The following is a 26,178-nucleotide window of genomic DNA, read 5'->3' as shown; positions in this document are numbered from 1 at the left end:
TATATATTCAATTCAAATAGCTTTAATGGCATGAACAAATGTATGGTATTGCCAAAGCATTCCGTTAAAAATAAAATAAAATAAAAAATAAGATAGATAGATAAATCAATAATAATAATAATAATAATAATAATAATAATAAATGAACAAAAATAAAAGTAAGTAAAGAAAGAAAGAAATACAAATAAAAGTAAGCATATTTTACATGTTACATATCTATCTATCTATCTAGTCAGGAGGAAGTTATGAGGATGTAAAGAATAACTACAAACTCTGACTTTGTCGACAAGTAAACCTGCGTTATTGGGCAGCAGCAGTAACAGCAGTGTGCCCATAGATTTATAGCGTGCCATAGTCGTGGATGAGCGTAACATCAGTACGTGAACACGTAAGCTTGACGCACGTACTATAAATCCCCATTTTCTGACGTCAGCGGCCTCTTCCCTGCCTATACCCTCGTGAGGTGGGCAGTGTAAAATTTCCAGTCTCTTTCGCCACGAAGCGGATCCAAAACCATCCGTCAAAATGGTGAGTTGATAAGATTTCTCTAAGTAATTAACGAATTATTAGACAGACAAGGTGTCCTTTACGTTAATATTAATGTCCCGATGAGCATTTTACGGATGTTATGCTGCTTCCATGTCAACTCCGTTGGATTGTGCTTTGATCAAAATGGCAGCCATTCTGTCATCCGTACCGCTAGTGCTAGAAAACCGACTCTGATTTGTTTCTTCCAGCAGTTTTGTGTTTGTTCCTTAGCTTGACTTATAGTATGTAACGTTATGGACGTTTTTAGGGGTTATTTGCCGACTGAGTCTATTTCGTAAAGGTTGACATGGCTAACGTTAGGTGACGTTGCGGTGTTGGGCTGGCTAACTTTTGTAGCGGCGCCTCTCTGCTCCAACATTAGCTGTTATGCACCGGAAATCTTAGTTTATACCGTTTTAAACTAAAAGTATCTGTAGTAGGGCTGGTTAGTTTTTAAGCATAGTGTACGGTTGGGTTATTATCGTGTTGTTGATGTTGTAACGGGCTAGGGAATAAATTGCCGGCATTTCGTGTTGCCGGCCCGGGCGGCTAGTTCAACTGTCAAGCTAATGTTAGCATCTAGCTTAGTGCTAGAGTCTGTACACGTGGCCTATTCATGCCGACATATTATGCCGGGTGCTGCTAGTGTGAATCTCTGTTTACTAACGCTAAGTGGGGTATGTTGTCAATATACTCGAGGCACATTATTGTCCATATGTATATTGATTAATACAGACAAGGGGTTGTGAAAAAGTCTGCCTCATAGAGATGACAATAACGTCAGCTGTGGTGATGGCGAATGACGCCCTGGGTAGAAGAGCAGAGCATTTAACGTTGAGTCAGCAGGAGTTCTCGATATGCTGTGGGTGCAGCTGCTGTTACGTGAAGCACATTGACACTAGTAACACCCATAGCTTATCAGAAGTGCATAGTAAACATGAACGTCCTACATTGTAAGTTGGCGAGACTGGTTAACATGCGGGCAGCATTTTTTCATGGATGAGGTCATGCGTGTTTTCTAGTTTGTGAATGTTCTAATCTGATTTCTCTCCCCCAGGTGAACTTTACCGTCGACCAGATCCGTGCCATCATGGACAAGAAGGCCAACATCCGTAACATGTCTGTGATTGCGCACGTCGATCATGGAAAGTCAACCCTGACAGACTCCCTTGTGTCAAAGGCTGGTATCATTGCCTCAGCCCGTGCTGGAGAGACCCGTTTTACCGACACGCGCAAAGATGAACAGGAACGTTGCATTACCATCAAGTCAACGTAAGTATCTTATGTTTTCAACTGCACTCTTAAACTGGGGTTTTTAATGTATTTGCAGTAAAAGGTTTCTTTCCTTGGCGGTCTCACTGTTGTAATTCTTTCAACCAGTCAAACGCACAATCAGGTATAATCCTGGTTGGAAGAATGTGTTTACCTTTTCAGTCACCTACTGAATATCTTAGTTATTTCACTATATTGACAAGGACAACAAAATATTGCTGTATTCGTTCCACCATTTACAGTCACTAAGAGTAAAGGCCAAGATAAACACAGACACTGACATCATTCTCTTGTGTGTTGTGTACACACCCAGCTATAATGACTCAACATGGGCATTCCTGTCTTGGCTAAGCGAATGCAACAAAATTCATTTGTGAATTGCGTTGTATTTTGTTCATTTTTTACTTTGTTTTGGTGTTGTATTTTTTAATTGGGCAATGTTTGAGTGAGAATTTTGAGTTTAGTGACATTTGAAATCTTTAACAAGTTGTCCTGACTTACAGAGCCATCTCCCTTTTCTACGAGCTGTCCGAAAATGACTTGGCCTTCATTAAGCAGTCCAAGGATGGTGCTGGCTTCTTGATCAACCTGATTGACTCACCAGGACACGTTGACTTCTCCTCAGAAGTGACTGCTGCTCTACGTGTCACTGACGGAGCCCTGGTTGTAGTGGATTGTGTGTCTGGTAAGTACAAGGCTGTACAGTTGTCAGAAGCCGATGTGCACACTCCAACTAGATTCTCCATTTTTCACTTGCACATTTATTCTCAGTCCACAAGGCAAAAAAAAACAAAACACATTCAAAGTTCACTCTTTCTTTTTAAGAAGCAGTATATTTACATTAAAATGTACATGTGCAAAAGGAAAACTATATTTTTTTTCTTATGTAAATTATTGCCAATGTTCTTAATATTATGTTTCCTATTCTGGTTATGTGAAATGATTCCAACACCCTGGTCTGTTTTCCCATGGATTGAATAGTCTCATTGTGTATCCCTGTCAGGTGTTTGTGTGCAAACTGAGACAGTGCTCCGTCAGGCCATTGGTGAGCGCATCAAGCCAGTCCTGATGATGAACAAGATGGACCGTGCCTTGCTGGAGTTGCAGCTTGAACCTGAAGACCTTTACCAGACTTTCCAGCGTATTGTGGAGTCAGTCAATGTCATCATCTCCACTTACGGAGAAGATGAGAATGGACCCATGGGCAACCTCATGGTAAGTGGCTGGCTGAGCCTTTATCTTGAGTGCAACAAACTGGCCTGTGTCTGGATCACTGCGATCTATGGCTCAAACTTCTATCCAGTGCATCTCCAAACAAAACAGTCACGGTTATGCACTCCTGTTTCTTAATGTATCGATTGCACCACTCTGAACAACCATAAAAGACATTCTTATTTTATCAATCTGATTCCTGATGCATGGAGGTTTTGGAATGAAGGATTGAGTTTAAAATACGGATGATGATAATGACCCAAGGTCAGTTCAGTTTTTACGTTTGTGGTGCAGCTTCTTTCTGGGGCAGTAAATGTCTGTCGACTGGGGGGGGGGGGGGGCATCCAGCTCCTGTTCAGGCACTAAAGATGAGTATTTTTGTTTCTTTAGTCATGTGTTCAAATTAAAATTGGCATATACAATGAAACATGTTTACCTAAAACCTTAATTGAAAAATCCCCAAAATGTACAGTCCTTATGTGGTATGGTATGTTGTCACCTCTTCAAGGTCGACCCAGTCATCGGTACTGTTGGCTTTGGTTCAGGACTCCATGGCTGGGCTTTCACCCTTAAGCAGTTTGCTGAGATGTATGCAGCCAAGTTTGCTGCCAAGGGCAACACCCAGATGACACCGGCTGAGCACTGCAAGAAGGTGGAAGATATGATGAAGAAGCTGTGGGGTGATAGGTATGTCTCTCAAACTCATTATTAATTTAGGTGTATGCAATTGGGGAACTGAGCTAAATAGCAGAGATGGACATTACACACAACTCACATTCAATAGAGGACGGGGGCATACGGAAGGTATCTTGTGTTAAAAAAGTGACTTTTGCACAGAATTTGGTCCTGTTGTTGACACGGCTGTTTTCTGTGAAAATCTTTCCAACTTACCACTTAAGGTACTTCGATCAAGCCGCTGGAAAGTTCCTCAAAACCGCTACTGGAGCTGATGGCACCAAGTATCCCCGCACCTTTGTTGCTCTTATCCTGGACCCCATCTTCAAGGTAACATTACTGATTTTTATATTAGATATTGTTGTGGTACAGTGCAGTTACAAAACAAAGCAACATAGTTTAAATAACAAAGTGATAGAACAATTATTCAGGATCTGTAAACGTTGAGAAAAATAAGTTGGTGTGTGGGCCTGCAAGTGATGATTTGAAAATTCTTCACTTTGACCTGAGTAACCAGTGATGATTACCTTCACTCTGAGCAGGGCACAAATACCTGGCTTGCTTTCATATCCTTGCCTTGGTCATGTGAAATTGCTTTCTGCTAATTGAATTGACTTTCTTTTCAGGTGTTTGATGCCATCATGAACTTTAAGAAGGAGGAAACTGCCAAGCTGATCCAGAAGCTGGAAATCAAGTTGGATACTGAAGACAAGGACAAGGAGGGTAAGCCTCTCCTGAAGGCTGTGATGCGCCGCTGGCTGCCTGCCGGAGAAGCCCTTCTGCAAATGATTACCATCCACCTGCCTTCCCCCGTCACTGCTCAGAAGTACCGCTGCGAGCTGCTCTATGAAGGACCTGGAGACGATGAGGCCGCCATGGGTATGAAGCTTAATTGCACAGAAATATGTTTGAACATGCACAGCACAAGAATAATTAAAATGACTGCTCATGGTGAGACCTGGGCAGTAAGCTAGATTTGGCTTGGATTTGTAGTAATTGGACTTAGTAGTTGAACCCCCTTTTTTTTTAAAACCAGGTATTAAGAACTGCGACCCCAAGGCTCCCGTGATGGTTTACATCTCAAAGATGGTCCCCACCAGTGACAAGGGTCGCTTCTATGCTTTTGGCCGCGTCTTCTCTGGGTCTGTCTCCACTGGCCTGAAAGTGCGCATTATGGGACCAAACTATGTCCCTGGAAAGAAGGATGACCTCTACTTGAAGCCGATTCAGAGGTTGGTTTCAACGTCTGTCCATCAGTTAGTTATGGTGTATTGGTGTCGATCCGAAGTCAGTTTTTCAGATATTGGTCACATTATTTTATTTTTTTCCTGCCATTCACACACACGTTGCTCTTTTCTAGGACCATTTTGATGATGGGTCGTTATGTTGAGCCCATTGAAGATGTACCATGCGGTAACATCGTGGGTCTGGTTGGAGTGGACCAGTTCCTTGTCAAGACTGGAACAATCACCACCTTTGAGCATGCACACAACATGAGAGTGATGAAGTTCAGTGTCAGCCCTGTGGTGAGAGTTGCTGTGGAGGCCAAAAACCCTGCTGACCTGCCCAAACTGGTGGAGGGTTTGAAGCGTCTGTCCAAGTCCGATCCTATGGTGCAGTGCATCATTGAGGAATCTGGAGAGCATATCGTTGCCGGAGCTGGTGAGCTGCATCTGGAGATCTGTCTGAAGGATCTGGAGGAGGATCATGCTTGCATTCCACTCAAGGTAATTAAAATTGAATAATTGAATGGGCGAGGGTGAAAGATGTCATTCTGGTATTATCCCATAAAGTGAACTTTTCTGCATTGAACCCCCTCCTTTTTTTTTTTTTTTTTTCTTTTAGAAATCTGATCCAGTGGTGTCCTACAGGGAGACCGTCACTGCAGAATCAAGTATCATGTGTCTGTCAAAGTCACCCAACAAGCACAATCGTCTGTTCATGAAGGCCCGTCCCTTCGAAGATGGCCTGGCAGAGGATATTGAGAAAGGTGAAGTGACCGCTCGTCAGGAGATGAAGGCCCGCGCCCGCTACCTTGCTGATAAGTTTGAATGGGATGTCACTGAGGCCAGAAAAATCTGGTGCTTTGGACCTGACGGAACTGGCCCCAACCTTTTGGTGGATGTGACCAAGGGAGTACAGTACCTTAATGAGATCAAGGACAGCGTTGTGGCTGGGTTCCAGTGGGCAGTCAAGGAGGTACGGAATCCAGATTAAGCAAGCTATAGCTGTTCATTGCACTCAGCTAAGACAGTGTCAGGCTGTGGAAAGATCTTGTATCAGGTTGTAGGTTTAAAAAGCAAGTTGTTTTTTTTTTTTCCTGGAAATGCGTTTTCAAAAATCTACAATTGATGTCTCAATTTTGTCTTCAGGGTGTCCTCTGTGAAGAGAACATGCGTGCCATTCGCTTCGACATTCATGATGTGACTCTACATACAGATGCTATTCACCGTGGTGGCGGTCAGATTATTCCCACAGCTCGCAGAGCTCTGTACGCATGTGAGCTCACAGCTGAGCCCAAACTAATGGAGCCTGTCTACCTGGTGGAGATCCAGGTAATTGCCACTGGAGATATACTTTGTAATTGATTTGTTTTATTTACCCAACCCATCCAGGTTTGGCAGGGCACAGAGGTTGCAAAGGTTATTGCATTAGACGTTGTGTTTACCAGAATTGTTATTTCCATCCTTGACTTGCATGTCCTTTCAAAAGTGCGAGTGATGTCTGTATGACTCAGTCTTTTCTTTCTACTTCAGTGTCCTGCAGCTGCTGTAGGTGGAATCTATGGTGTGCTAACCAGGAGGCGTGGCCACGTGTTTGAGGAGGTCTCGGTTATGGGAACACCCATGCGCGTCACCAAGGCTTACCTGCCTGTCATGGAGTCATTTGGTAAGTCATTTTGTCACCTGATTCGGATATGTGGCCTTAAGCAGTCAAGTGTACAATACTCACACTCCTTTAGTTAATGCAGATTTTATTAGACGTAGCATGATCTCAGCAGAAATAATAGTAACACAACTTGCCATCCTCTTGTTCTTTGTTGTGTCAATGTCCAGTTGGATTGTAGAAATTGGTCTAAGTTTGTAAGAAGGGCCAGGCATAATCTTACTGAAACCCAAGAGACCTTTTTTTTTTAAACTGCATCAAGTACTTTGCTACCTAAACTAAAAACTAGAGATACTTTGAACAGCAGAAGATAATTGTTTTTCCATCAGGGGCAAGTAATGAGCTTATTGTGGCTGTTTTTTAGTAGTAGTTTTTAGTGCCCTACAAACCCAGAGTATGTAGTTTAAGCTACTATATGACACTGAAAGCACATATCTATCAAACAGAAAGGAAAACAAATGTTCACTCCTACATTTGTGATCGCTCCACTATGGCTCATTGCAGCCCTTTTACCTACAGTGTAATAGAAACTGTATTAAAAATGCTTTGCACTGCCCGTTCCCAGGTTTCACAGCTGACCTTCGTTCCAACACTGGTGGCCAGGCCTTCCCACAGTGTGTGTTCGACCATTGGCAGGTCCTCCCCGGAGACCCAATGGACGCCGCAAGCAAGCCTGGCGTCGTCGTCACGGAAACACGCAAACGTAAGGGTCTCAAGGAAGGTGTTCCAGCACTGGACAACTACCTGGATAAATTGTAAACGCTTGGACCCCACTTTGCTCTTGCCTCATTCCTCCCTTCCCGAAAAATTAAATCTACATTGTGGGACTGGACTGTACAGAACACAGTGAGCACTAATGTTTGCCAAAAGGATTGACAATAATGAATAAACACCTACAAAAATTGTAAACGATAAATAAAAGAAAATAAAAATAAATTGTTATGGCTGGTTTTTGTTTTTTTTCTGAAGTTTGTCTTTTTAAAGGGGATAAGTAAGAATTTTTTTCCATCATTGCTAAAATTAGTCTATTGTGGCTACTAGGGATGCCACAGTAAGGAAATTTTCCTACTGGTCGTTTAACTTGTGACAACACCGGACAAGATCAAGAAATGATATTCATATGATGCTTATCTCTAGAGCGCTGTATTAAGTTCCTGCTATTGCAAACATTTGCTACTGCTGCAGCTTCACAATAAAAGCGTAACTGGCAAAAGAAATTGACTTTTATTATGAAGTAGTCACAGGAAATGTTTCAGTGAGCTAAGCACGACTACTGTTAATGAAAACAACCTGCAAATTTGTAGTTTTATATATGAAACACCTAAGAAAGAGATTAAATAAGAAAATACTTCACATAAAATAAACATTCCGCAAGAGTATTAAGTTTTTTTACACATTCCACAAATATAAAAGTAAATCCATAAAATCTTGAGCTAATTTAAAATGGCTGCAAACATAAATTCTATAGATTAAAAAAAAATAAGATTCTTTGTGGAATTTGTGTATTTGCAGACCCATTCTATATTTAAAAATATATTTTGTGAGTTTACAAATCTACTTTGTATTGTTGGAAGGTGTTTTATACTCACTAATTGCACATTTACACACATTGAGACTGCTGACACCAATAAAGGACACCAATCTATCCAAATTTTTGGTGTTTATTGACAGCAGATCAGTTTGAAATACAGATGGAACCAATGTAAGAAGAAGCTGCAGGTAACAGGCTGCACACCTCCATTTTCTCTCTGATGTAACCAACTCCTTAATCCTCACTCACAGTATAAGGTTCCCTTTTAGCACTGGGTTTAAATTAGTCAAACTCCCAAATGAACACACTCTTGTTTTCACAGGATGGGGCTTACAAAATCATTTACATCCTGGTATGTGGTCATGGTTTATATGGTGTAGTCCACTCTAATTTCTATGTATTTTTCATAGATGTCTAACAGAAGAATATATGTCAAGGATCAAACAGGTCCCAGGCTCATTTCCATTGTGGTCCTCTAAAGATGTAGGAGTCAAGGATGGAGAGCTACAACCAGAAAACATGGAAACAATTAGTGGGTGACTAGTAGATGAACAGGATTTCTTTTTTTAAATGCCCAGCATTTGCAGGTTCCTGCTGTTTTAATTTTTATATCATTGTAAACTGAGAATCCAGAACAACAAAGATCACCATGTTGGTACTGAACCTCTGTAACACCGGTTCCAGTCAGGTGAGCTCAAACTCCCAAATCTCTCCAAAGGTGGTCTCTGAGCTACTCTGAGTGTCATGTGTTTCAGATCCTCTGCACTACACTGAGTTGAAATCACTGCAGGGCTCGATCCTTCAGGTTAACCAAACATGCTGTTGGAGTGGCTGCTGGCCAACATCTGTCCTTGGGTTCAAGCCCAACCCAACCCAACCCGGACCAACTTGTTCTGTGAGATCTATGCTCACACACGAGAAACCAAGCAGCTGAGTATTCAAAGTACACAAATAAGAGAATTATCCAACAGTCTTACAGTTTCTTTATAACTTAATGTTTTAATCAAATACCTGGTCTGGTTGTAACAGTTTAACTGTTGTTAAACTGTTACAACCAGACCAGGTATTTGATTAAAACATTAAATTATATAAAAAAAAAAAAAGTACAAGCAAATTAGAGTTAAGGCTTTCTTAATCCCAAATTTGGATCCAGTTCATATGAACTGAGTTGTGAATATGATGAATGTGGAGCCAGAAATCCACAATCACTGTGTGGTTATTAAGGAATCAGTGGGTGAAAATGTTGCTCTCATGTATTTGTACACTTATAATACAACATCTGTGTGTGCAGGTTGATATTAGGATGTGCTTGTCAAGAAATGTAGCCTGTTTGATAGAGAACAGATCAATTCAAGTTATTTTTTAATTATATTTACCGTTTGTTTCAACGTGTGTTTGCTGCTTAGATTGGCTTTATTTAATCTAAAGTTTTGTTTTTTGCAGTTACTCACTGTGACCAATGGAGGGCGGCAAACACTTACTATTCTAAACTTTCCAACTAGGCTGAGGCTGTGTCCCAAATCACTCTCTGTTTGCTTTATAGTGCACTATATTTACTATCCGCCATTTTAATTCAGTGTCTGACCTCTGAGTGTGAAGTTGAGTCACAGTGCATGTGTATATGATATAGGGAGTGTGGTGAATGAGTGAAAAAGGGGGGTGATTTAAGACACAGTCATGTAGTCACGTAGTACTGTGGTCACGGAGAGTCACAACACACTGAAACTTTGTGGCTATTGCAAAATAGATTAGCTGTCATAATTTCTATACTGTAATAATAAGATTCAGATTTTTATTTATATTTTACTTTAGACCCAACTATCATAGAAGATTGATTTACTTTTACACTTTATATTTTTATTATTCCCTATCAAATGTTTGTGGGGAGACAAATTGTGTTTATATAAGAAGCCACCATAAAAGAGCCTGCCTGGGGGATTTAGATAACTGGAGAGGGAGTTAATTTACATCAAATTCACATCAAAGAAATTTTATATGACCATTTTTAAAACAAAGTTCATTTATCTTTATTCCTAATGCAATGTTTAATCCAGTTCAACCTGAATATTAGAAGAATGAAAATCAAGCGCAATCAAGCCTTCTTGACTGTATGAATTACATAAGATATTTCTGTTTAATTAGTAACACTTATCTTTCCATAGAAAATGGAATAAGGTAGAGTCTATTTTTTTTTTTTTTTTTTAAATTTAATGAATGATTTTGGATTATCTCATACTTTGGCTGACTAAACTAAACGTGATGATGCTTCAGTTTTGGATAAAAGTATCCGACCTTTAAGTGATAAATCTCATAAGCCACATATCAAATTTAGTTTATATACAACCATCAGCTCCATGCAGGGCGTTTATACCAAATGACCGCATCCGATTAGGACATTCAAAATAAAGGCACAAACGCCCTATTGATTTGGGACTGTGGTGTGTAGTGATTTCGGCATGTTAAAGCGAGACATACATCGTGCCTTTTAATTCAACTTTATCAAAGTTTAATGTAAACAATAACAGAATAGCATCCATACCATGAAAGCATGATAAAATACTTTTTTTTCATCTTATAAACATTACAAAATATCACAAAATGGTAATAAATAAATAATAAAAAAAAAAAAAGTACAGTGCAAATACTTACATGTAGTGATTCATATGAACGAAAAGAAAATTAAAAGGGTTTTTTTTTTTTCAAAATACACCTTATTACCTAAAGTGATACAGTTTATAGATTGTCACTTTTATGTGTTTTTTTTTCTGGTTGTTTTTTCGCTTCTGGTATTTCATAAATACTTTAAGATCAATAGGGACGTTAAATAGTAAAAGTAACTGCTTTACTTTTACCCAAATATTGTACTCAATTACAATTTTGAGGAACTTGCACTCTTTTCCGTTTTGTGGTGTCCTTCGTTTTAGGGCGGGATTAGAGGGCAATCCAGCCAACCAATCATGACTCTCCGTGCCGACCAATCAGGTGGCAGGATGAGTTTACTTCCTGTTTGGCCGAGGGAATCATTATCGGGTGAGTAAAAAGACGTTTATCACAAAAAGTAGAAATAATTCTCTAAAACCGCACTGTCCTGGGTGTCTTAACATTGTTGTCTGCACGATTATATGTTCTTATGTATTCTGTTTTTTTCCTCGTGAATACTGAGCAGTTTAAATTAGCTTTTATGTGGGATATTATCGGTTGTGTTGTATGTGAACAGTTAGCCGCATTCAACTGCTAACAGTCAGGTTAGCTAATGAGCGGCATCCCAACCAGGAAAATAATGCGGAATTTTACCGTTTTTTTTCTTTTTACAGCTTCTTCCGTGTTATTCTGCGCAGCCTCCATCCCATGATATAAATCTAACGGATTAAAATCCATTTTCACAATTACAGTCAGTTACACGGACGGAGATCATGGGGGGCATCAAACAGGAGCAGAGTGATGCAGCACAGCAGTCCAGACCTTCACATTCAGCAGATCAACCCCAACAAGAGGAGGTGGGTACTGTTACATCTGACCAGTACTAACGGGATGTGCAGTTACTTTAATTTAGCCTCCTTAGATATAGGAATAAGGCTGTCAAGTGTTGCAACGAAGAGTCTGATTGACCGCTTTGTTTACAGAGTTATACTATCTGCTCTACACTCAGTTACCATTTAAGGAGGTGGCTAGGAGTAATTCACACTAATACACCCACCCGGCAAAAAAACATCGTACCTTCACAAAGCTTATAATGTTACAGGAGAGGACAAATTATTAGAAATTGGGTGCAAACAGGAAAAAATACCTCTTACATAACATTAAAATTGAACAGCACCTCAACAACAGCTTCGTACATGAGCATAAATTATAATACCTTGGTTCCTGCAACTATATATGTGGGGCCACACCTGTGTTGCATGTTTGAAAGCCCTGACGAAGACCTGCAGTGGTCAAAACATGTTGGCTCTTTTAATGATTTAGCCACTACAACAAAGGCTTTTTAATATTTCCTTCCTCATTTTTCTATATTTCTTTTTTTTCGGATATCCTGGATTGCCCTCTTGTTGATCCTGTTGTTGTAAGCTCTCCATGAGCACCCGACACAAGATTTTGATCTATGTTAGTATATACAGAGCAACTAGTCGTTTCTCTCGTTTTCAATTAATAATACCCACGTGAAACTTGTTGAAAAAAACACCTAACACTATAACCTTTGTGAGGTGGGATTTATCACAAGGCTGCTGTATTAGAATGTATGTAGAGTGAGAACAATGAGTGGATCAACGTAAGATCAATGGGAAACTATTTTAATCATTGATTAACAGTTTAAGTCATTATGTAAACCAAAATGCCTGAAATAACTCTGGTTGCAACATCCTAAATATGAATACTTGCTGCTCTTCTTAGTCATCTGTGATGGTAAATGAAATTTCTTGGGGTTTTGGACTTTGGTCAGACAAACAAGCACTTTTACCTATTGTCTTGTGTCCCACTAGGATGTTAACTGCTTTACATAAATATAATAACGCAAAGCAACATTTACCAAAAAAAAAAAACAGAACCAGATTATAAATGCTACAAAACACATCAGACACTACAAAAAGTGGATGCAGTGCAACAAATTCATCTTTCCTTTTACATTCAATGTTCCGCCCACGTACACTGACGCTGTGTAGAAGCCACACGCTGATGTAACAGGTTGACACACTGAGGAACAAAACTGATCTATTACCTAACAGAGACAACATTATTTCAGTTTAAGCAGCTTGGAAACTTGACTCAAGCATTTGACCCACAATCTTTGACCAGATACGTAGCAGTCAAGCCTGTCTAGCTGTTAGCTGAACAGAGAAGCAACTGTACCATGCACTGTTTGCATACTGCATAACACTTTGTATTATAGGTTGGAAAAACAATAATAGGATTTGTTTGTTTGCTCCAAATGACCTCAGTCTCCTAAAAAAGTAAATTTGTTGTTGTACCTTGCTACAAATATAATCTGTATGCGCACTCCAGGATAAAGCAGCATCCACATAGATGAAAATAACTGTTAGTTGCGATCCTCATATGTAGTGATATTATTCCCTAATGAGCAAGCAGGAGTAGTACAGATGAGTGAGCAGCTCCACCTTCATACGAGTGTTGTTCCCCCTCTCTGCAGCCAAAGAAGAGAGGCTGGCCGAAGGGCAAGAAAAGAAAGAAGGTGCTACCAAATGGTCCCAAGGCACCAGTAACAGGATATGTCCGCTTCCTGAACGAACGTCGAGAGCATATGCGCGCCAGATACCCTGACTTACCTTTCCCAGAAATCACCAAGAGGCTCGGAGCAGAGTGGACACGATTAGCCCCGAATGACAAACAGGTAATACTTCACATTTTACATGTATGTATGTTACATGTATTGTTTGACATAGTATATTCAGTACAACACATTACTGTGAGCAGTGGGTATTTTAGATGCTTTATTGCCAGTTGGGCTGGTATTCACAATTGCACACAGAAACCAGTTAAGGAGAAAACTGCAGATGTTATTGCTGTATTTGTTTGCTGCAAGATGTCGGAAGTTTCCAAAGTTTTCAAATAATCCAGCACCTATCAGTTAGCAAAGCAGAATTTTCCCTCAGTAAAGCAGCACAACATTATTTGTGCACTGACAGCGCTACCTCGACGAGGCGGAACGGGAGAAGATGCAGTATGCCCAGGAGCTGAAGGAGTATCAGCAGACTGAAGCCTATCAGATCACCAGTGCCAAGATACAAGACAAGAGGATCAAGAAAGGTGACAAATAAGCATTACTTACATCATATATATGATGTACACCACATCACAAGGGAGAGCAACAAGATACTGTATATTTATTTCATTACTCTGTGCCATGTGAGCTGTAATAAGCACAGACATGTTTCTCTTTCAGAAGACACTCCATCTGTTATCATCAGTACTAGTTCAGAGTCGTCAGTATCAAAGGTACATCACGCATCCATATCTTCTCAGTGTATATTCTGCAGTGTCATTTTCACATAAATTTCAAACAGCTAACTTTTCCATTTGCTGATGGCGTCCTTTAGGCTTCTGACCTCACAAGCAGATTCGACATCCCTATCTTCACAGAGGAATTCCTTGATCAGAACAAAGGTAAAACAGAAACTGAAAACAAAATGATCATTCTGATACATCTCAAACCCTGTTTACCATGGCTGGGTACTTAAGATTTGACAAATTGTGTGATTCTGTCACATGAGATTATTTTATACTCCCATCAAAACTCATTTTATTCCTCTTCTTTTTGGTGTCAGCTCGAGAGGCTGAGTTGCGACGGCTCCGTAAGGCCAACATTGAGTTTGAGGAGCAGAACGCAGTGCTTCAGCGACATATTAAAGACATGTACAACGCTAAAGAACGCCTGGAGGCTGAGCTGGGGATGGACGAGAAGCGTACACAGGCTCTTCACCAACACTTGCTGGCCATCAAACACACATTGGTCAACAGTCTGTCATCAGTCCCCCTGCCAGGTCAGCAGCTATATTTAGTCAGAGGAGAAATGCAAGACTGAAGACAAGTGGATATTAGATAAATCTCCTGCTATCAGGTTATATTTTTGTGTTAGATTTATTTTGTGTAGTCCTCTAGAATAAATGCATCGGTACTATAGCGTTCTGAAGTGACAGTTAATATTCATTGAAGGATCAGTGTGTGGGATTTAGTGCCATCTAGCAGTGAGGATTGCAACAAGCTGAAACTTCTCTCATGAGCAAAGTGTGAACTCTTGTCTTGGATTCCTTCAGTGTTCAAGGTTCAAAAGGTTTTTACTTGGAGCTGAATTATCCACAGAGGTCTCCCCCTCTCCAAAACAAACACACCAAATAATTAAAACTGGTAAAAAACACTGAATAAAGGAGTTTCACATCACAAATCATTGTTTCTCCGACGCTGTTCGGTTCATCACAGAAGGGCCCCTAGCTCAGTACCTGATAATGTGTGCGCACCTTTTTCTCTGACAACTTAAGATGCAGATGTTCAGGATGTTTTTACAGAAAGCCTAATTATCCTCAGAGGTCTCTTCATCTCCAAAACAAACAGACCAGGTGATTTTAAACCTGTAAGATTACCTTCTGAAGAACATTCATGTTAAAAATCAGTGTTTTTCCAACTGTTCGGCTCGTCACGGAGGGGCATGAAAACCCGAATTGCTCTATCTAGAGCCAGTGTTTGGCTTTGTCCACTTGGGACTACTGCAGAAACATGGCGGTGCATCATGCCAGACTTCATAGATGAGGACCCGCTCCCTATTCAGATATAAACGGCTCATTCTAAAGAAACAAAAACACGTCAATTCTTATTTTCATGTAACTATACACTAAAGAAAATAAGCATATTATATTATACAGGACCCTTAATGCTCCTTAAAACACTAATTCTCATAAGGTTTGGATTGCCATATCATTGCTTAAATTTAATATTTCACCTTGAGAGGAAGTCTGTATTCAATTCCTCTGTGACTTTTGTGAACAGGTACAGGAGAGACAGCATCTCATGGGAACCTGGACTCATACCTGAGTCGTCTCAGTGGAGTGCTGGAAGGAAACCCTCACAAGCATCGTGCACTGCTCTCCAAGCTTTGTGAAGTCCTCTCTCATCTGGACAGGTAAAGGCTTTTTCCCATCAAAGCATAAGCTTAAACCAGACATGTTTATCTCTGTGTGCTGAACTGGGTTTATATGTTTCACCATCAGTAGGAGTGCAAAATACTGGGCTTCACCAACCCTAAACTTCTCATGCTTTTTTTGTGAGGCTTGCGCGTATGAATGTACAAGGTCGGATTCGGCAAACTCTCTTAACTGCATAAACTTGTACATTGTTAGTTTCAGCCTAAATGCCACTTGTTAATGAGATGTGTGTTCAAGAGATTCGATCATTAGCACCATCAACACCCCTAAAATTTTAGTCAGCGGTGTAAGTGTAGTAGGGTTAGAGGACCCAAAACAATTAGAGAATATTAATGGTTCATCTGCCCATGACATATCATCAGAGCAACACTGCACTGTGACAAATATATAGAGGCCATGTTTTAAAACATGAGGTTAGCTGCTCCGCCGTCAGTCTGAAACGTCATGTATCCTCAGCTTGGGAAATCAGTGCCTTTCTCTTAAGTGCAGAATCTAGTTGAGTGTAATTTATTATCTACTTACTATACTGCTATATAATACTGTTTGTTTTGGTACTATAGGTGTCTCGCAGTGAAAGTTATCCTCTGAGTCGTTACACAGATGAATGCTTGAGTAGCATCAAGGTGATGTTTATGTTGCCAGCTCAGTGAACTTGGCTCACTGCCTGACAAAGAGAAATCATCCATCATCATCCACATTATTATCAGACCTCAGCTGAACATGATTTTTCAGTTAATTTGTTTACAATTGTCATATCTGCATATGCATATAATATTTATGTCTAATTTTTTTTGTCTCTGACTGTATGCTTAAATTCATTGTCAGTGAGAAGTTGTGAGGAGGCTGCAGCTGGAGACACTTTCATTCCCCTATCAGAGGGACATGTGACAGGCTCCGTGGTATTAGGTCAAGTCAGTGCCATTCAACAGAGCATGTGGCTATATCAAAGGAAATAAAGGCAAGGGTACAAACACCACACACACAGTCCATGTCTACATGCCTCTTCTTTATGAATATATGTATTCTGTAGAATATGTGTATTCATGCACATGAGTTTTTGTGAATGTAAATCTGTGTGGCGGTGTGGAGGGTTTTTACAGTTCAGGAATTAAATGCAATGTTATATCATCTTTTGAGCTGCTTAAATTAAGTCAAAATTAGATCAGCCCTAAACCTGTTGTGACCTGTCCAATAAGACGAGCCTAATTTTTTAGTTTACAATAAATGCCAGTTGGCATTTGGTGGGTGGGGAATGTGTACGTAGTGTTATTTAGAGTGCATGAAAAAAGAAACTGGAAAGGGTGAAAATTAAATGTTGGGGTTTACATGTTTGAATTTACATTGATAATTGGGGGGGGGGGGGCTGGATGGGCAGGCTGTTTCACCTGTTGTGAGAATATTATATATTTGTGAAGTATATTTGTATTTTCTGAAATGTTCATTAAACCATGCTGAAAATGTTTCCAGAAAAAAGTGAACGTGTGCAATTTTGCTTTTCTAAATTGTCCTGAGACAGATTTAAAATGTCCCTTCACAAGTTAAAGGTATACTCTGCAGGATTGTCAGTTATGAAAAGTTAACTTTAACCTCAGATTCACTCTTGTTTGGCGCTTTGCCTTGCTATAGTTGCATTTTTTAGCGCTATGTCTCTTGGATGCCTGCTGCTTACAGTCTGGCACCTGGTTGCTACCTTTTTATAAAGCTCCAACCTCACCTGAGCACTGCGGGGGTACACACCTATAAATGTCCTGAACACAGAATATAAGAAAATACAGGCAGAGGGCAGAGTGTCTGCAGAAAAATACACCACCACGCACTTCTAGTGGGTCACAAGTGCTGATCCAGAGGGATTTCCACTATGTGAGTCTCTACATTTGTTTTAGGAAAATCCCGCATAGTATATTTTTAAACATCAAACCACAAAACAACAGGTTTTCCTCTCATAAAAATTCGATTAAAGGCCTAGTCCCAATTTAACGCCCAGTCCCTTTTACTAGCCCGGTGTGGACACACATTTTGACAATAAGCGTCTGTTTCAATTAGACGCCTGGTTGCGAAGAAGTTCATTTTTATAGAAGTTCTTTGAATGTATGAAACAGGTTGTTGGCTACCCACTTGAGCTAAGGTTAGTTAGCTGCTTCGATCGCACATACAAATATAAATGTTTAAACTTTTGTCAATATGGAGATGCTACATCCATTCAATTGTTCGAGTCATTCTACTGAAACTACAGTATGAGCACCAAGAAGACCATAATTCACTTAGATTTACCAGCCTGCTAAACAAGGGAGGTGAAAGAAAAGTGGTGACTCCCTTCCTCTGAAGCAATCATATAGTCAGAATATGTGTCCCTTCCTCAATTACCCTCGAAGTTATTCATATTCCATCAGTTTCCATAGAAGGAACCGAAAGGGTTTTCCATAAAAATTTGTTGTGAGTATTGTTCTAACAGGATGAAGAGTGATGATTGATATTATTCATAATTAATGTTATTCAAAGCCTATTTTTTATTTAAGTAATATTCACATCAGTTTAAATAATCAATTTGGATTTCCTCACATTTGCTGAATGACAGTTTTGTGTAAAAGGAACTGAAAGCGTGATTTTAGTGAGCTGACCTTAAAGCAGTCTGTACAGATGCAGTGGATATAGTGTTCCAGCAGGGGGAGCTGTTGGCCCACACTGGAAAACATCTTGACTCCTGTACCAGTGCTGAAGGGTTTTTACTGGAAATATGAAGGTGGGGTGACCTGTGGCAAATATACAACACTATTAAGCACCAATGATTTTGCCAGTGGGATTCTCAGTCACACCGAGGCAAAAAGATTAATAGTCTATGATGAACGACCTATTTTTGCTTCTCCTGTAAACCTGGGCACTAACATGTCCTCTGCTTCGAGTCAACTATCACTTGACTAAATCACTTCACCTGCATCATTCATGTACATCATCATTACAGTCTTACTTTAAAATATACATTTGCACAATAATACACGTTGCGCTAAGTTATAAACATCTAAAACTATTGCCTCGAAAAAGGTAAATATATAAAACAAGGTAAGTATATGTAACTGTTAGTGTAAAGTGATGTTTTCTTCATCATCACCCACTTGCTTTAAAAAACAAAATACAATTTAATATGCTTTCCAGTTGAAATCCTGTGAAAGAGCCACAGTTTACTGTAAAATCTGACAAGTTGCGCCCTCTTAAAAAATATAGGTAAACTATTGTCTTGAAAAAGGTAAATATATATAACTATTAGTCTTAAGTCATGTTTTCTTTATGGGAAGAAAAACTGAACTTAAAGCACTCATGCGTGGAGCAGGAACAGATGCACTTGAATTAAACTAAAAGGTACTTATTCAAAAAACATGGCTGCTTACATTGAAACACCAATCAGTTTCGACCCTAAGATCTCTATCATGGGGCAAAAGGGTGGCAGAAGTCAAGCAAACACTTGGTAGAGGGTGTCACCCAGTGCTGAGACAGTCCTCGAGCCCACCACTGCCTCGTTCTCCAAAATGTTTTGCCTATATTTAATTTTGGAAATGATTTCAGATATAGTTGCACTTATATACATTAAGTTATTGCAACTTGTGCCTGATGAGTGAAATTAATGTGTTCTCGGGGGAGTGCACGCCTTCCCCTGTACCTAACACTTGCTGTCAGCATGTAAAGATGAATTTCCTCTAACTGACTTGCTGCTAAATAATTATTAGTCGCTTCTTGAATCCTGGTGGTTCCTTAAAAGTAGGGCCGAGTAATATTTGGAATATATATATAATCACAATGTTCTTCTCTGAGCACCTCCATGTCTATAATGTGATACACTCTGAGGATTTCCTGATATATTATTGATGAATATGTTGAAATATAAAGGGAGAGACTAATAATAAGGTGTTTGAGTATCTCCACCCTCCACACTCACACCATCACCACCGCCCTGACGTCACTGCCAGGAGCTGTCCACGCAGCGGTGGTGCTGAAGCTGAACAAGATGGCTGTGCGTTGGGGAGCGGAGAGCTGAGAGAGAAAGCGAGGGGGGGGGAGAAAGAGTCTCAAAATTAGACAGACAGCCATTAAAAAAGACAGAGGGAATAGCGACGCTGGCGCTCACTCTCCAAGTGTGAAGATTTGTATTTCTGTCGGGCGTAACGAGCGCTGCCAGGCCCCGTCTGTGCCAGCGACGGCAGGCTTCTCCATCTCCACCTCCACCTCCAGCCCCAGCGACTCGTTCCCAGGCTGTAAATTGCACAGATTAGCTCAGTTACGGAAGCTGGTGAAGAAACTGGACCCTGTACCAAAGGCGCATATAAGCAATGTCATTGCTGTGTGTTGGAGGTAAGATGCGTGTCTTGGCACGACTTGTGCTCTGCTTTTTCCTCGACCTGCCGGTGTGAGCAGCTTTGAAAGCTCCAAGTCTTATCTTTACAGCTTTTGGGGATTCACCTGTGAGGATACCAATCATTTCATCTGTAAATTTGGAATAGCCATTTTGCACAGGAATATATATATTTTTACACGCCACGCTATTAAACAGCAGTTAAATGCAAATCCCAATAATGAATACTTCAAAACACCGTTGTAGATTTTGCACATATTTCTCATCTATGCTCCTTTTTTCGCTCTGATTCAGTCTGACATATTTTACTACTGCTGTCTCGGGTGACAGCCTCATTTTACAAAACCTGCCATTGCTACAACCGGATCGATATATGGAGTAGGTTTATGCTTTCTGTCAGCCGCTGTCAGAGTAAAACAAGATGTAATCCACTCAGTTTTCCCCGTGTAGCACAAGCGCGGGGTGTGTTTGTTTGTTTGTTTGTTTGTTTCATTGTTTATGTCATGTCAAAAAATAGAAATAATTTCCCAGTACAGACATTGCATGTCAGATTTCATGCGTAATTGCGCGGAGCAAAAAAAAGGCGTGTATAGAACGAGCCTACCGGGTTTCTTTACAGTAGGGTATTTCTTGAAGCCACGTGATTGGTTGCAGTTTTCCTTAATCATATGTGTCCTATTGATTGAGCTCTATAATGACAACCTGTTCTGTTTCAATAGATCGAAGTGAAATTGGTATTAACAGGCACGTCACACTGTATTATGACTGCTGGTTAAATCTCCTCCTTCAGACACTGGTGGAGTATTTATCCTTTTTTTTTTTTTTTGACCCAAAAGAGATCTCATATGTTTTACATTTAAGGGCTTATCAGTGAATCAGTGATGAGCCCTTAAATGTTATTCAGTCACTGGAACAATAGAGCATTTACCTGCAGATCATATGTGGTCACTTCTACAATCTTAAGTTATGTTGGTTTGGTTTGGTGAAGTCTGGCTTTGTCTAAGGAGCAAAACACTAAAGGCGTCAATTTACTGGGATTTTGTTTCTTCTTATTGACCTAATCTAAGTCTTAAGCTGTCGGATATGATTTAAATTGAGTTGCATCACTGTGCAAAAGGAAACAGGGTGGAGAGATGGTGCAAATGTATACGGAGTGAAATACTGTTGTATCATTCATGTTTAATCATCCCCAGATCTCAGTTTGGCAACCAAAAGCTAAACTCATTCAACACAAATCCAGTCATTCATTTCCTCCCTTGGAGTACTGCCTCTTAGCAAAGTTCTTAAAATGAAATTCATGCTGTCATTTAACATGTTAAAAAGCTGACAGGCTTGTGAAGAGGGTGTCATTTGATGCCGAAAAATACTTACTACTCCTTAAACAGATCTCTTAAATCCTCAAACAGTTTCCCAAGTTGCCTCAGTTGTTCCCAACTCCTCCATAACTCCTGAGCCCAAAAGTAGCACCCTGCACTCTGAGAATGTTGGTCCAGTTTGGGCTCACTTCTTGCCCTGAGACACCTGATACATACGGTGCTGTATTTATCAAGGAGCAGTGAAGGAAAGATGGAAACGTGATTCTCTTGAGCATCTTCTTCAGATGCACCGAGAGGTTGGAGCAGGCTCGTCGTCGTGTGCATGAAGAGGCTGCTATGTTGTTGACACCAGTGCTGGAGCTGATTGCACAGATGTCAGGATTAAGATCCGGGCTCGTTGGTGGTCCCTTTGTGTCTTGAGGCTTTGTTGGCATAGCAACCCCAATGGTATTTCACGTCTCTGCTGGCATTTTCTCATTAGTTTCTACACACTCTGTTGTATGCCTGCAGCTCGCTTTATATTGATTTTATAAAGGGGCTGTGAGAGGAATTATAGGAATAAAGGAGGGTGATGAGCGTGACAGTTTACCTTGAGCTGCACGGTAACAAGAGTTGGGCTGAGAGGCATTGCAGTAGCAGCGATGTGGCATGTGTGTGTACTCCACGTCCCGTAACATTAGGTGCAGCCTTTGAAATGATAACCTGTGCCACAAAAGCTGAATAAGCATAGTCAGATCTGGTGACTTCCTGTCACCCCCTGTAGCGAGACGCCAATTCATTCATTATAACTTTATAACAGAGTGAGCCGTCCTCGTTAGTGTCACCCTCTCTCATTGAGGCTCATCCAGACATCTTTTTAACACTATTTACATATGTATGCAGATCGTTAGGGAGGATTTTTTTTGCAAAGGAAGTCAGAGAGTCCAGCAGTAGAAATGAACAAACCATCCTTGGCTAGTTCTGTGTCTTATTACCATTTCAAACACACTGCTGCTTTACTGTAATGATGACTGGATTACTGGGAGTCTGGAAATAGTTAGGAGCAAAGATCAATTGTGTTTTAATGCAAATATATACAGCAGATATACTGTAGCACTCACACTCTGTCGTTGAGGATTTCAAGGCTGCAGAGACTGTACATATTCTGTAATATGTCTTCAGGTAGATTGTGTAAATATTTTACACTAATGCTCTCAGATTATGTTTCTCGCAGGTTTTAATGAGTCTGTATGAGAGGAGAAGTCAGTCATCTTTGCACACTTTTCTAGCAGCCCTACTCTAATCACTGTTATTGATATATTCCCCACGGTATGCTGCAGGTGTGTGACTGAGTTTTATCAGGCAGAGGACACAGAGCCATGCTGTAACGACCTCCCTGTGTTGTTTTTCACTTAATTTTTCACTTGAGTCTCTTCTCTCCCTTTTATTTCTCTGTCATAATCTTCAGATTTTTCTCTGCATTCCTCATCTGCCAGTTTATATTGTTGTGCCCGGTGTCAGTGGAATTGCTGTGAAGTGTGGGCTCTTTGAAAGCGTTTGATTGGAAAAAACCTCAGAAAATAAAAAAAAAAGGTCGTCTGCACCGGGGCATGAGCGAATGCATTTGTCCAATTTTCCCCAGCAAAGAAAGAGAAAATGAGATTCTGTAATTGCTGTGGCAGGGAGGGACTTTTCTGTTGAGGGTTTGCAGAAAATATGTAACACTCTTTTTTTTTTTTTTAATTTCACCTACTCCCCTTCACTCATTCTCCTGTGCTGTAACTGCAGCAATGGTGGTTTAGTCTTATGCCTGCGAGCTGAAAGCACCCCCACCCCCCCTACACACACACGCACACACACCCCTTTCTGGCACCCCCCACCCCTGTCACAGTGAAGTGGTTATTTTTAGTGTTGGGGATGCAGCTCGCTCTGCCCGCATCCGGCTGCACAGAGAGATTAATGGAGCACGAGAGAAAGAGATAGAAAGGGAGCACACGTGCATACTCGCCACATGGCAGGGGGAGCTTGTAGGAGCGAGTGATTGAGTGAGAGGGATAGAGAGGAGCGATGACTGGTTGTTGGTGAGGAGTAGACAGTGTATGAGGGAGAAGGAGCATGTTGGCAAGGTGCATCAAAGAAATAACTCATTTGAACACCTCTTTATCAAATGTACATTCAGGGCTTCCATGGAAAAGACCCCTCCTCACCATTCAGGCATGACTGCCTTGCCAGCACCTAAGGTATCAGGATGTGGATTTTACTTTGAAGCTGGCTATGATTGGAAGCACATGCTCCACCACACCACTTTCTCCACCACCTGCCTCATGCATCAGACTGATATTTAAGAGATAAGCATTATCCGGGGGGTTCGCTGGGGTGACGCTATTTTTAGAAGCCAATTTGTCCACAATGATTATCATGCATGCTCTGCTGTCACTGACTAAGAAAATGACTCGGAATGTTTTTCATTGTCAGCATCACTTTTGCTCCCCTAATCTTTAGGCTTGTCTTGATTGAATAACAGGGCGTGTTTATTTATTTAGTTCTCTCTATTTTAGAGTGTTGGGCTGCAGGTCATACATTATAAAGTCATTCTTGTTACAGCCATGCACACATGCTCTGAGAGTTTATAAGGGGTCCAATTAGATTGATTTTAAATTATGCTCATTTGCTGTATTTCTTTCCCGAAATGTAACATCAGTGAAAAGAGGCAATCAGCAGGGATAAAAAAAAAAAACACAGAGCTCTGAATATTAATACTTCAGTGCTGAACATGGGGATGCTAGGCATCAGCAGGGTGCCGGATTGAATGAATAATGAATAGGCTGTTGACGTCACTGTGGTTTTAAAAGTCAGTCTGGTACCTCCACCAGAGGACCCTGCGTGGAGGAGCTGGCAGTGACACCTCAGCAACTATTGTGTTAGACAAAAAGTAGCACCGCTACGTCTTTTATCCTCCACCCCCTGTCATCAGCCATGCAGGAATACATAGACAACGAGGCATGTGACCGCTCTGCTTCCTGGCACCGGCTTTTACTCTCACCTGCACAAACTGTCCTTCTGGTCCTGTGACTCAGAGATCCTGACATCTCCCGCTGAACGGATGCAGGCTTTCATATTGAGATCCTGGCATTCTGCCCAAAGAGGACAGAGGAGTCCCAGGCTGAGAAGAGCCCACCCTCCTCTCTCTCTAAAATGCCAGGCTCCTGTCAGTCACCAGTCAACCATACTTTCATGCACATGGGCTACAGACAGAGGCAGTGGTGTATACAATAAAGGCAAAAAAGCCCAAAAAATAATCTTAAAAAAAAAAAAAAGTAAGGGAAATGGGGTTCAAAAAAAGAAAAAAGAAAAAAGAAAGAGAACGGAAAGGGAAAGAAAGCGAACTGACTCTGTAAAAAAATGTCAAAAGGTGCATCAGAGAGACATGGATCAAGAGAGGAAGGACAGGGGCCCCATAGAGACTCCTTGTGGTGCCCCCCGCCGCGCAGAGCACATCACACTGTAAGCACAGGCCTGAGAAAACCCTTAAAGGATTCACTGAATGTTGGATATCATGTTAGCATGTTTGGAAGTGTGAAAATATTGCTTGCCTTTTCCCTACTATAGATAACTTCGTATTTGTTTTCTCAATTTGCAGTGAAAAAAGCCAAGCTTGATGGACCCCAAGGTGAGTTGTGACACATGGATATCATCTATTTGAATCAGATTGTTCCAGATAATCTCACAGTAATGTTACCAATGGTGCTTGTGTTTTACTTTTCACAGAAAAATTTAACACATACGTGACCCTGAAGGTGCAGAATGTTAAGAGCACCACCATCGCTGTGCGCGGCAGTCAGCCATGCTGGGAGCAGGACTTCATGTTGTGAGTGCTTCTTGCTCTCTTTCACAACTTCATCCCCCTTTTATCTCATCTTCTTCTGTAAATCTGCCTGTACAGTGTTGCTGAACACTCTTCGCTGCACAATTTCGACTCACGATTTCTTACTACGTTCCCTACTCTTCACACCTACTTGTCCTCCTCCTCCTCTATCACTTTCCCCCTCACTGCCTTCTCCTTTAAATAGCACCTGTGGCGTAATGAGCCGTCTCTCCTCACCTCACCTTGGATTCACAAAGTCATGCTTGTGGTTGCATGGGTAGAGGGCTTTTTCCAGACAATGCCCAGGTTTGCAGAGCATTGCTTCCTGTTGCATATGTCCCATTGAAGTGAGGCAGGTGACAGAGACACAGGCAAACAGGGAGAGTGTTAAAGTTTATGTGACCAAGGAGCCATTAGGCTAAGATACGAAGAAGTTAGCTTACCAGACCTCTGTGGCCCGTTCCTTATCTCAGCTATTTCAGGCTACATTTGTGGCTTCGAGCAACTGTCTGCGATTGAGTTGCATTGTGGATAATGAAGGCACCAAGAGCATTGATTTTGATCATTTTTAAACTGTCCTTTGCGAGTATTAGTGTTACAGGAGTGAAATGCTGAAACATTGGAGTACTTTTCTAAGAATTTAGTTGTCTGCTTACCTTATCCTTAGCTCTGCTGGCACGATAGCTTTTTAGTTTGAATATACCTTTACTTTTAAAGAGTGAAACTGTAATTAAATGGACTTTAAGTGCAAGAAATGAAAGTACTTAAATGGGCAGTTCACCCTAAAATCAAAAATACATATGTTTTTTGTTACATGTAATGCTATTTATCAATCAAGGTTGTTTTGGTTTTATCAACTATACAGATGCCCACCATCTCTCAAAACATGAATCTACTGCTAGCTCACCTAGCACCGCTGAGCT

The 26,178-nt window shown here is 40.7% G+C and overlaps 3 protein-coding genes and 1 non-coding gene across 9 annotated transcripts in view; all 4 read left to right on the top strand.

Moving 5' to 3' along the window:
- Positions 1–390: 390 nt before the first annotated feature.
- Positions 391–7,519, top strand: LOC125895413 (elongation factor 2-like). The gene is made up of 13 exons (XM_049587207.1): positions 391–528; positions 1,586–1,800; positions 2,304–2,485; positions 2,804–3,015; positions 3,521–3,699; positions 3,912–4,017; positions 4,314–4,566; positions 4,724–4,919; positions 5,048–5,414; positions 5,533–5,886; positions 6,060–6,242; positions 6,444–6,576; positions 7,139–7,519. The coding sequence occupies exons 1-13, from the start codon at positions 526–528 to the stop codon at positions 7,330–7,332; spliced, it is 2,577 nt and encodes an 858-aa protein (XP_049443164.1). The 5' UTR covers positions 391–525; the 3' UTR covers positions 7,333–7,519.
- LOC125896492 (small nucleolar RNA SNORD37) lies at positions 4,160–4,227 on the top strand. The gene has a single exon (XR_007450275.1). It is a non-coding gene; the product is annotated as a small nucleolar RNA SNORD37 (small nucleolar RNA).
- Positions 7,520–11,076: 3,557 nt separating the features above from the next.
- Positions 11,077–16,556, top strand: hmg20b (high mobility group 20B). Of its 3 annotated transcripts, none has more exons than XM_049588804.1 (9): positions 11,077–11,134; positions 11,419–11,601; positions 13,248–13,448; positions 13,744–13,864; positions 14,001–14,053; positions 14,155–14,221; positions 14,383–14,598; positions 15,599–15,731; positions 16,314–16,553. In XM_049588804.1, the coding sequence occupies exons 2-9, from the start codon at positions 11,518–11,520 to the stop codon at positions 16,339–16,341; spliced, it is 903 nt and encodes a 300-aa protein (XP_049444761.1). In that variant the 5' UTR covers positions 11,077–11,134; positions 11,419–11,517; the 3' UTR covers positions 16,342–16,553. The 3 variants fall into 3 exon arrangements, with proteins under 3 accessions (XP_049444761.1, XP_049444762.1, XP_049444760.1); XM_049588805.1 differs by having other exon boundaries at positions 11,084–11,134; positions 11,497–11,601; positions 14,004–14,053; positions 16,314–16,556; XM_049588803.1 differs by having other exon boundaries at positions 11,085–11,134; positions 11,497–11,601; positions 16,314–16,554.
- A 3,174-nt stretch (positions 16,557–19,730) lies between these two features.
- unc13a (unc-13 homolog A (C. elegans)) overlaps positions 19,731–26,178 on the top strand; it is a 65,735-nt gene continuing 59,287 nt past the window's right edge. For all 4 annotated transcript variants that reach the window (XM_049588862.1, XM_049588861.1, XM_049588860.1 and 1 more), the window contains exons 1-3: positions 19,731–20,094; positions 25,031–25,060; positions 25,159–25,258. In XM_049588862.1, coding sequence (XP_049444819.1) covers positions 20,073–20,094; positions 25,031–25,060; positions 25,159–25,258 — 152 coding nt within the window. In that variant the 5' untranslated portion in view covers positions 19,731–20,072. The remainder of the gene's footprint in view (positions 20,095–25,030; positions 25,061–25,158; positions 25,259–26,178) is intronic.

This window comes from Epinephelus fuscoguttatus, linkage group LG10, assembly GCF_011397635.1.
Source record: "Epinephelus fuscoguttatus linkage group LG10, E.fuscoguttatus.final_Chr_v1".
NCBI lineage: Eukaryota > Metazoa > Chordata > Actinopteri > Perciformes > Serranidae > Epinephelus > Epinephelus fuscoguttatus.
This window is presented reverse-complemented; position numbering and strand designations above follow the sequence as displayed.